A 12,107-nucleotide genomic window follows, 5' to 3' on the forward strand; every position below is an offset into this window, starting at 1 on the left:
GCTTTGTTTCAGATTGTCAAACTAGAAATATGGAGCTTGATCTAAAGGCATCTAGTTTCTCCTTGTTACGGGTCCCTTTATACTCAGCCAGCTGAGAGGCCAAAATGTGGTGTCACTCAATTCTAGTCCATATTTTTGGGTGGTGTATTATCAAACAGCAGCGTGGCTGCTTCACATGTATATGTTAGTGTTTCAGACACACTCGCATTGCAGTGACAGGTTAAAAGGATTTCTTGATGACACATTTTACATGGGAAAAGAAAAATAAGGTGCTGGTAGCGTGCTTACATCTCCTCCGCTGTCTTTAAGGCCTCGGATGTTCGGGTGCTGAGAGAGCTCCACCACAGCATCCAGCGGCAGCTCCAGCCCCGTGTTGGCTGGAACGTTGTACAAAACCACCGGTACTGGGCTGCTGTCCGCCACCTGCAGGATAGGTGACAGCTCGTATAAAGCACTTATTAAAATCTCCTCCCTCCTTACATTTTAGAAGCTCAGGTCAGGCTCACACTTGCCATCATGAGAAGTTTTGGTGGCCAGTGTTACAAATGCTGAATGTAAATGTGAGCCACAGGGGACTGACTACTGGGATGACGTTAGATCCACAGCCTGATTTGTTAGTTTTGTTTCTGTCTGTCTTCTCCAAGTGTCCTCACACTCCTCTGACTGGAACTTGGTTTTACTTGCCTTAATGGATATTAAGCCAAGTGAAGTGTTTTGTACTTGCTAGTTCAAAGCCTCACTACTGTAAATCATGAGGATACAAATTTTACACTGGTCTCCACGTTTAAATGTAATGAAAAATTGTGCTTTTTCTTTCATGTGACAGATCTTATTAAAATGCTCAAGGTGATAAAAGAAGAGAAATCATGCAGCAATCTTTAACTGTCCTCACTTCAAATGGCTGTAAACTGCTGGTGTAGAAAACAGACTTAGATTTTTGTCCACATTATTTCCTGTAAAACAACATTTAACACCAAAAATGTGTTAAAAAGAACGGTTTGAGGATTAAAACTTGGCTTTAGGTCTCTGATTAGGGCTACGACTAGTATCAGGGTTAACCAATGAAATATGTCTACTAGGGTAATGTCACAAGAATGTAATGAGAAATGTGTGTGTGCCTCTGTACTCTTGCACTGTCAGCTGACCTTTGTGAAGTGATTAATCAGAACGCGACTGTCCATCTTGCCCTTGTAGAAGCAGGGGTTCACTACGAGGACGGCGTCGGCTCCAGCTGACACCATCTTCTCTGTGAGCCGGACTGTGGCTCTGGTGGCTGAACATGATAAGAAGCGGAAAACACTTTTATTGTACTTTAAAAGAACATTTGTCTCAAATCTGTAAGAATCAAGTACCTTGTGTTCTTTTTCTTTTTTTATATCGCAACATTTTTGCTCTGAGAATTTTTGGAAGTTTTGCTATCATCCACCTATCTCCTTTTTAGGATTATCTTTTGACAGCTGTTTGTGGCAACATCAATTTAGCACTTAAGCTGAGCTGAACATGATCCAGTAGATAAGGTGACTGGTGACAACTGATGCTTCAGGTCCACCTGAACCTGTTAGAAAAGACAGGGCCTGTGCAACAGCCTTCAGTCCAAAGCAAAGAAGCTAACTTCAGGGAAACTTCAGTTTCACTTCTGCTTTTTTTTTTTTCAAAAGCTACACTAGAGAATTTGGAAAGTGTTTTGCTCCCTGGCTGTCCTTACACCACTGTCTTAAAAACAAATCTCTGTGTGAGCCCTGCACATGTGAAGCCATGCACGTGGCTTTGTTTGGCATGTTGAAGAGACAACAAACATCAAAAGGCCACAGATATGTCATGTGACTGAAAAGCAAAGTGTTGTGGTGCAGGGCTGGAAACAACTAAAGTTGAAGTGTGGTATCTTTAACTCAGGGCACTCCAGGGCAGATTCAGGCCAATGAATGTGCAAAAAAACTAACAAAAGTCAAGTATCTAAAGATAAGTTAAAAGCACATAGTTTTAAATTTCACAGGTTCCTCTAATGTTGCTTTAAGGTTGGTGGTTTCCATTCTTTGGACGTGCCTTGATAAAATTGTTTGATTTGTATAAAGTTCCTCAACGAATCAATTTCATTCCATCACTTTTCTTTTAACCTCTCATTCTTCGATGTTGAATTATTATTCTTGGTAGTAATGATCTATTTTTTTTATTTTCCCTTAAAGATGAAAGATCTTTTCACAAATTAACAGATGTTGCTCCATCTGCTGTGACAGCACTGTTACTACCAGTATTACTGCAAATGAGAATCTAAAAAGCTTCACAGTTCCAGTGTCACTTAGTACGTGGGTATCATTTGTATTTTTTGACAACACTAGTGTGTTCTCATCAGCTTGTTTATTCACCTATTCCTTCGAACTTTGTTCAACCTCAGAAAAAATTCGGGTATATAAGCTTAATACACAACAGATGTATGCATACAAATAATAAAACTTGGATAGAGAATGAAAATAAAAGCATATAAAGGAAATTGAACGAAAAATAAAAAAAACTGTATTCTGTTGTGGTTTCTTCCTATGTTATCCCTGATTTTCAGTCAGTGAGTACACCAGACATGTGTTTTGTCACTAGTTTGTAATTCCTGTCTTGCTTTTCTTGTCCTTGGTAGTGCCTTTGGTTAGCCCTTTCAATAAAGTTACTGTTTCTTCAACTGCCCCGCTCTTGCCTGTAAGTCCTGTATTTGGGTCCTCTTCCTCCTTCTCCTCCAGCCAGGGATTGTGACAGTAAGATCTGGCCAGAATTGGACCAAGCAGGCTACCCAGCCCCACTTTAAGAGGTAACAAAGTTCAACTGCAATCTCTGACAACATGGACATTACCCGAAGTCTGCAGACCACAAATAGCTGAGAAGTTGAGAATAATTGAATGAACTCAAGGAGAGTTTGCAGCCTGTAAGCCCCATCTGAAGGACATGATCTTGAACCTGGACAAGGAGTCTGCAGCTGATGAGGAGTTTGACACAGATTCTGTCTCTGCTCCTAGCTCACCCATCTTGCTGGGGGAGAATCAAGATTAAGAACCAGCCATGGAGTTACCACAAACATGGTGCAGTTCAAAGCCACAACCAGCACCCACGCCAGAGCCCGCACAATGGCCCCTGCCCGAGTCTAGAGCCAAGTTCCCCAAAGCCATGTTCAACGCTTGAGTTTGCAGACATTGCCCTTGTTCCTGCCTTAGGCTCTGCAGGTACCAAACCAGAACCCTAACTATTGGTTCCAAATATCATTGTCTCGCCAATCCAAATCCCTGAGGGTGGGGCCTAGGAGGGCCCATTTTAGTACCCATGTCTCTAAGCATGCAGGCGTCCGTGCTTCTGATCCTGCATGCGCTGCACCAGCCAGTCCGACCAGTTCTTATTTCTATACCTGCCTTTGAACCTGCAAGTGTCCCACCAGTTAATGATCCTACAGGCGACTCCCCAGCTGCAGCCCCTGTGCCTGCCATGCCAGCTTCATGTCTGGAACTGCAGGGTGCCCCAGTTCAGCCTGCTCTGCTGGCCTCAGCCTGGTCCCCAGGGGGCTCCCTGTGTAACCAGCCTCCTGGTTGGCCACCTGAGAGATCCCCTCTTTGCATGTGGCCCCTCCTGCCTGTCCAGCCTCATGGACGACCCTCATGATTTATTTATTTTTTGGTTTGGTTTCTATTTTCTTATTAGTCATCAATTATTTTATTGCTTTTTCTGACAGTGCCTTTAGTTAGTTCTTGCGATAAAGTCACTGTACACCTGCCTCCCTGCTGCCTGTAAGTCCAGCATTTGGGTCCAATTCCTCCATCTCCTCTAGCCATGGATAATGATAAAAAGCAATTAAAATTTTGGACAAAACAAGCAACTTAAACAAGTATGGCTCGAAGAAGGGTAACTTAAATCAAACTTTGGATAAAAGTCAGGATTCTAAGTTGCTGCACTGTGAGCAGAACTAGAGCCAGCACCCATAACGTGATCAAATTAAAGGATGGGAGCAAAGTACCGCAGTGTCAGGGGTTAGAAAAAAAGTAAGACTTGATGAATAAAACCTCAGAGTCTATTGTGTCTTTGTCACGCCCAGGGACTCATTTTTAGTTTCATGTTTTAGGTTGTGTTTTTGTGTTCAGTTCATGTCTTGGTTTTGAGTTTTTAGTTTTGCTATTGTTTTTCCCCTCACTTCCCTCACTCAGGTAATTAGTTCATTCCCCTCACCTGTCCATTGTCTCCAGCTGCACTCACTCTCCAATCACTCCCAGCCCTCTATTTAGTTTCCAGTCTCCCCTGTCTTGTCGTCAGATCTTTGTTTTTGTCTACCTACCTGACCTGTTGCCATTGATGTCTGTTCACTCATGCTACCAGTTTTTCCAAGCTAAGTATTTATATATTTATTCCATGCCCAGTCTTTTTGTTTGTTTTTCCACAGTTTTATTTTTGTATCCGGCCTAGCCGCGCTTTGTGTTGTTACTTTGTTTTTTGGAGAATAAATCCAGTTTTCTTTTTTGAAATCTGCATCCGTGTCCTCCATCCTCACCCACACCTGACAGTCTTACAGAGAAGAAGGGTGGGACAACATCAGCATACAGCTCACGATGATGAGGAGAAAGCTTTTGAACGGGAAAATACTCATGGGAAAAAAATGGATTAAGAATATCCAAGAGTTTGAAGGATAAGGAATGGAGGTATAAAAACATCACAATAATCCAAGACTGATAGAAACCTTTCCCAACTAGAGGAAAGCATGATTTACAGAATACACTTCAGATCTTTGACCTTCCTTCATCAGAAAGTCTCCTGCTCATCCTTCCAAATTCAAAGATACTTATACTCTGTAACTTGGATCATCATAATCAGTCATTTAGTTAGTGTAGTTTAGGTTTTTCCAACACAGACCTAAACATTTCATTCAGTTAAATAAACCACATCAACCATGTAGGTTTTAAACAAAACAGGTCCCAGAACCAAACTTTCATGGACAAAATTAGCAAGTCAGGTTCTGATTTAACATTATGGCTATGTCTGCTTCTGAAGTAACTGACATCAATTTCAAGCATCCAATCAAATGCAGCAAAACCCTTCAAGATGCATCACCTTAGAAGGATCAACATAGCTGCAAGAGACTTATTTAATGCAAGAGTGACAGCAGAAACTGAGCTTTCCTCTCGAGCTAAAAAAACAACAACTCGTCGTTTACTTTTTTTACTTATTTATTTTAGCATTTTTGTTAAATGTGAACATTTAAAGATTGGCATGTAATTGAGCTGCCATATGAGCCACTGATCTAATGTAAAGAGGTTACAAATGTGGAGTATCAAACCACATAAAGCCAAAACATATCCATAAATGCCCATGTCATATTGAATCTATAAATATACTGTGTATGTGAAATAATTGATGAAGTAAGAACCCACAAGGTTTGTCAAGCAGAGGGCGAAGGAGCCAGAGGAAACTTGAGGCAATATGGAGTAAATGACCTCTGCGCATCAGATACTGCAGGACTGCTGAGCCTCCATCTAACTTCAGTTATCAGCAGATGAAAACTGAAATGTCTCCATAATCAACCCTAAATCAAGGTCATTATAAAGTATGAAATATAAAATCCATATCAGAAAAGCATGAAAGAAGATTCAGGTTTGGCAACTCCTCAAATATACTCCTCAAGTTGGTATTCTCGACCAAACCTTCCAAAATAAGTGAAATCCAGATGTTTGTGTCTCTGAACAAATTGGATTTAATTCAGGCTATCCCAGGGAAAGTGAAGTTTACATGTTCTGAGTGTTTGCATCGCTGACCTTTTGTGATTTTTAAAGTATGAGTCAACTACAAAAATAATTACCCCCAAAGTTTGATGAATTTGAAGCTATTTTTTTTTTATTGCCATCATTATAAAACATTACATTGTTTAATTTCAGTGATCGTGATGAGTCTGAGGGGCTTTGCTCTCCATATGGGTAAACTTATGAGAACTGTTGCACACACACAGAGACTTTTCTTTTCTTTTTTATCCTTGAATCAACTGAAAAAAAACCCCACCTGACCTGCTGATTGTCGTAGTATTTACTGACTTCACACACACTCACACCTACATTCACAGCCTGACCCGGCCATCAGCAGTTTTTCCACCGGCAGCGATCGTCTGACCGTCCTCACCACCTCCACCTGCTCCTCTTCTGTCAGGTACGGATATTCACCGTTGGAGCCCTGAACCACCAGACCTACAACACCCAAAACACATCATAGTAATAGTTGTGAATTTCTTAATAACAGTAAGAATGGTTCAACAAATTATTACAGTATCATGTGAAGCTGCTGTAATGGCGGCACGAGCAAAAGCTTTAAAAGGAACACTGGCATCAACAGGAGCAATGTTCAAAGTGTTGACCGATTAATTGATTGATTCAAGTATATATAGTGCTGACGAGCACCAGAGGGCAGGAGCACATTACACCAGTTTTAGAATCACTCCATTGGCTCCCCGTACGCTTCAGGATCAATTTTACGGTTCTTTTACTTGTTTTTAGATGTCTTAACGGTCTTGGGCCTTCTTATTTATTGGACTTACTTTTACCATATCAACCCTCACAGAGCCTGAGGTCTTCCGGCACTGGCCTTTTAACCGTTCGATCGAAAACACACTTTTATTGTGGCCCCCGATCGTGGAACAGCCTGCCGGAGACCCTCAGGGCCGCAGAGACTGTTAATGTTCAAGACTCACTGTTAATAATCAAGACTCACCTTTTTAAATCAGGCTTTTATTTGATTTTATTGATTTCCTTTAATCAAACTTTTTATCATATTTATTTTTTGTTCTATACTATTTTAATTATATATTTTAACTACATGTTTTAGTTAGACATTTTAACTACACGAGCTGAAAAGCATTTTACACCTTTTTATCTTATTTTACAGCCATAAGGCTTTATAACAGTGACTGCTGAGTTCTTCTCAAATTGATTGATTTTTATTTATTTGTTTATTTTGTCATTTATTATTATTTAGTTAGTAGTAGTAGTATTATTATTGTTTTATTGTTGTTACTACAATCATTGTAAATATTTAAAAAAAATTTGAGCTACTTGACGAATTTGAATTTCCCCCATTGGGGGATAAATAAAGTATTTTTCTATTCTATTTAGTCTTTCAGTTTTTAGCTCCAGTGTTCCCTCATGGGGGCCTATCACACTGGGAGCTGCTTTTGGTCAACTGACAGGGGTGCTGTCCAGTGGACTGCTCTGGCCGGGGGGTCTACAGGGCTCTGCACCTTGGTGTGGGGCCTCTTGTCTGCCCGGGTCGGGGCTGTCTCTGTGGCGGCGCTCCCTGTAGTCGTGAGCCGGGGAGCCCTCTCAGTGTGGTCGGTCTTTTTCTTTGCCTTAGGTCTGGGTGCCCGGCCATGTCTCTGTCTAATCGGTGCAGTGGGTCTGAGCTTGTGTGTGTGCGTGTGTGTGTGTGTGTGTGCGTGCATGCATGTCTGTGTCTCTCTGGTTATTTCTGAGGGTGGGAGGGTTTATTTGTTATGTCATTGTTGTTTTTAGCCTCAGTGAGGCACTTTGTGTTGCTTTTTTAAGTATGACAGGTGCCATATAAATAAAATTTGTTCTTGATCATACTTTAATATAATTCACGTTATGTAAACACCTCAAAACAAGAAACAATACAAGCAGAGATTCGCTTCGCTGAGGAGGAAACATGGATCATGTGGTACACATTATGCCACTAGATCTAGAACTGAGATCATTCTGTTTGGTAGCAAAGAGAAGAGGGTCAGCGTTGGTAAATATCTTGAGACTTGGGACCTTACAATCACTGACCAAGTTCGTAACCTTGGAGTGTTGATAGACTCAGATCTGACTTTCAGCAGCCACATCAAAGCTGTCACCAAGACAGCTTTTTACCATCTCAGAAACATCAACATGATTAAAGGTTTCCTCTCCCAAACAGACCAGGAGAAACTCATCCATGCATTCATCTCCAGTAGACTCCATCACTGTAATGCTCTTTTAACTGGACTTCCCAAAAAGAGCATTAAACATCTGCAGCTCATCCTGAACGCTGCTGCTGGAGTTTTAACCCGGACTAAGAGATCTGGGGTCCGTTTCACGTAGCAGGTTCAACCAACTCTGAGTCTATTCCTGATCTCTGAGTTGATCTACTCTGAGATAGAAAACCCTGAGTTTTCGGTTCCAGAAACGCTGATTTGAGTGAGGTTAATCAACTCTGAGTAAGTTCACCTTGAGTTTAGCGCGTGCACCACAACTTTAAAAAGCCAGCATCAATGGAGCCCCGATTCGACGAGTCACCTTGGCAACGGGGAAGAGGAGGGGCTACGTTTTTAACCAACCTCGAATTGGAAATATAATGCGCTCATATACGGCGAGTTTCAATACGTTTTTATAAATAAGTGCAACACCGTTGCAGCAGCAAAAGTGTAAGTTTAAATGTAGTCCTTTGCAATCACAATAATATTACAGGGAAACTGCTTGAATGGTAGCCCATTCATTTATTTCATTTAGGTGCAATCCCGCAGGGGAGAAGCGCTCCTGGCAGCAGTTTAAGATGAAATATAAAAACATTGTTCAAACAGGTGAGACCTCGGCATGGAGGTACCTCATTTTGATCATGTTTTACACTGTAAAATAAATATTAAGTGGCTATTTGACTGTGCAGTTATTTTATTCCCAACATAATGCTGTTTTCACACACATAAACTATGTCTTCTCATCTATACCATCCATCCATCCATTATCTATACCGCTGAATCCGTCAGTCGGGTCGCGGGGGGGCTGGAGCCTATCCCAGCGGTCAATGGGCAAGAGGCGGGGTACACCCTGCGCCGCCAGTCCATCGCAGGGCCACATAGAGACAAACGAGACAAACAACCATACACACTCACAGTCACTCCGAAGGACAATTTAGAGTCATCATCTATATCATGTTCTGTTAAATAATTAAGCCTATTTAAACTAACACAGACTTCTACTGAGCCAACAGAAAGAAGGCAGATGTCCGTAAAACGGGTGGTGGCCCAGCACCACCACCTCTAACGGGAGGGCAGTGGGAATCCCCGGAGGGAATCCACCCCCAAGACACGAGTGCCTTTATAAAATATAATAGGCCTATATATGTCTTTTTTAAGCCTATTCATTCAAATATTTATTTGTCTTTTATGTCTTTTTTTTCTTTTGTCCCAACACATTCTGATGGTGCCGCTCAAAAAGATAATTGTCTGTAAATGCAAAAATCTATGCGCGGTCTGATAACCATCTCCGACGAATATTTATTTCTCTGCGCAATAATGCTGCACCTTCATCCACGGGATCGTTGTCAAAAGGACATGTTCGTGAAAAAAGTCGCCTCCTACTGTGCCTAATGACTTCTAGAAGTAGAAGAACTCGCTCTGCTGACTGAATAAATGAGGAAATCAAATGGCGTGTGTGGCTGAAAGAGGGCGGAGACAGAAAGAAACTCAAGGTTTCTTGAATAAAACCTGGTCCCGACCAGGTTAGGTTCAGAGAGTCTGTTACTCCGGTAACTGACCGTGAGGTTAAGTTACCTCTCTTTGTGAAACAGGCTAGAGTTTCACAAAGAAACTCTAGCCTGTTTCACGGGGTTGAGTTACCTCCCTTTGTGAAACGGAAAACTCAGGGTTTCCCTCATTTCAGGGTTAACCTACTCAGAGTTTTCACTAAACCTGCTACGTGAAACGGACCTCTGAACACATCACACCAGTTTTAAAATCTTTACTCTGGCTTCCAGTCAGTCACAGAATAGATTTTAAAACCCTGCTGATGGTTTACAAATCCCAGAACGGTTTAGGCCCAAAATACATCTGTGATGTGTTCAGAGAATATAAACCCAGCAGAGCTCTTAGAGCCAAGGACTCAGGCCAGCTGGTCCAGTCCAGAGTCCAGACTAAACATGGAGAAGCAGCATTTAGCTGTTATGCTGCAAATAAGTGGAACAAACTGCCAGTGGAGATTAAACTTTCACCAAATGGAGATATTTTTAAATCCAGGTTAAAAACATTTATTTTCTCATGTGTTTATGCATGAAATCTGCACGATATCTTTGAACTTCACGATATCTTTTAATCCAGACTGTTGCTTGTTTTTAAATTCATTTAAATGATTTTATTTGTTTCTCTTTTTATTCTTGTAATGCTTCTTCCACTCCCTGCTGCAATGCTTTTATTTTATGTAAAGCACTTTGAATTGTTTGTACATGAAATGTGCTATTTAAATAAATTCGATTTGATTTGATTAGATACATTAGTAATTAAAGCAGTAGACACAGTAAATATAAGCATTGTAAATAAAAGAGAATGATGCAGTCACAAACAAGCAGCTATTTTTGTTGCTGCTGCAGGATCAGATGAAGTACTGCACACATGCTGAAGTTTTATCTAAAAAGAATGAATATGCAAAATAGAAAAGAAGAAACAGTGTACTCAAGATTAAGAATGGGACATACAAGATTGAATTCAACACTTAAACTATTAGGTAAAAGTGATGGTCTATGTACTGAATGCCTAACACAGGAGGATGTGGATCATGTCTTATTTAGGTGTAGGAGGTACAATGAGCAAAGAAAGATATGGCAAGACTTAGATGATCATATTGAGGATATTCTTGGGGAACAAGGAATGCAAAGAGACATAATTAGAGCCTTATTTACCTTCCTGAAAGACACTGAATTAATTAAAAGAATTTAATATATATATATATATATATATATATATATATATATATATATATATATATATATATATTATTTATTCATTTTTATTATTGTTTATTTTATATTATTTATTTGTTGGTTTTGTTTTGTTTTGTTATTACTTATTATCTGTAGCTTTATTTTACACCCTCTTGACTGATCAGATAAAATCGCCATAGTATCTCTACACACTCCTGTACAGTAGGTAGCGGTATACAACAACCAAAATATGTAATCTGCCAATAAACGAAAGAAGAAGAAGAAGAAGTTTTATCTGCAGTAGCAGTAAACGAACAGCAGGGGGCGACATAACATTAGCAGCAGATCTGAGGCGAGTTTGCGTTTGTTCGTGCGTGTTGAACTTTGTCCTGTCTGTCGGACCTCTGATCTCTGAACAAATGGCTATAAATAAAGGGTTAGTAAGAAGGGAAAAAAAGGAAACCGAGTTTATTCATTTGCGAATGAGTCGACGTTCTTAGCAGCCTAACGAACTTCTCTGTTTGGGTGGGTAATTTGGGCTCAATCTGAATCTATTTCACTGCACAAAGTCTCGGCCTCTGGATGAACTGGGCACCATTATTCTGGAGGCCCGTCCAGTGCTGCAGACTACACTGATCCCGCACAGCGCAGAGTTCGGTTAGTAAACTGGGATTACGCATCTGTTGCCTGACCTTTAAATGGTATCTTCGCATATTTCTGCAGGTTTTCCTCCAGTTTCTCATAGTCGACGTCTTCCTTGGCGGTGAAAGGAGTAGCAATAGGCGGATAAATACCGCTCAGATCCAGCCGGGCAGCTGCTGCGTGACTCTGGGTCCGTTTCCAGGATCTCAAGTGCAGTGCTCTGCAGAGGGAAGTCGGACCTCTCCAAGCCCGGACGCACTGCATGGTGAAGCGGACAGACTGCATGGTGACGCGGACAGACTGCATGGAGAAGCGGACACACTGCATGGTGACGCGGACAGACCGGCGGAGGAGCGCGCTGCCTGTGTGCTGGGAACTCTGCAGCTGCTGCAACACAGTTCAGTTAATCACTAACCCGCCTCTTCAAATATTATCGAGTGACTGAAGCTACCCCTTCTTCCGTCCCTTCTACTATCACAAAATACTCAAATCAGACCAAGTTCTCACCCTGCCATCTGTTTAAAACTGCCGCAAACGTCTTAGCGCGTCTTAGAGCTGCCTTGGCTCCGCCCCCGGGCCGAAAAGGGTTCACCCAGCACGGCCATGTGCGGGAGTTACCTTCCAGCCAGCTGCGTGGTTTCTGTTCCATTCAAAACTCTGCCTTAACCAGTGGCGTAACGACACAACAATAGGCCCGTAAACAACATTGTCTAGGTGGGCCCCATATTCCGTATAAACACGTGATAAAAGTCCAGGATAGGGCGACAGTTCCATAAATAGGCCAAGAACATACA

At 41.4% G+C, this 12,107-nt stretch overlaps 1 protein-coding gene across 1 annotated transcript in view; it reads right to left on the reverse strand.

Annotated features, from left to right (window-relative positions):
• Positions 1–11,821, reverse strand: part of hoga1 (4-hydroxy-2-oxoglutarate aldolase 1) — a 35,420-nt gene extending 23,599 nt beyond the window's left edge. Inside the window, exons 1-4 of the mRNA XM_075464612.1 lie at positions 11,364–11,821; positions 6,066–6,194; positions 1,146–1,273; positions 289–423 (exon numbers count right to left, since the gene is read on the reverse strand). Coding sequence (XP_075320727.1) covers positions 289–423; positions 1,146–1,273; positions 6,066–6,194; positions 11,364–11,640 — 669 coding nt within the window. The 5' untranslated portion in view covers positions 11,641–11,821. The remainder of the gene's footprint in view (positions 1–288; positions 424–1,145; positions 1,274–6,065; positions 6,195–11,363) is intronic.
• Between the last annotated feature and the right edge of the window lie 286 nt (positions 11,822–12,107).

Source organism: Odontesthes bonariensis, chromosome 4, assembly GCF_027942865.1.
Source record: "Odontesthes bonariensis isolate fOdoBon6 chromosome 4, fOdoBon6.hap1, whole genome shotgun sequence".
In the NCBI taxonomy this organism is placed as follows: Eukaryota; Metazoa; Chordata; class Actinopteri; order Atheriniformes; family Atherinopsidae; genus Odontesthes; species Odontesthes bonariensis.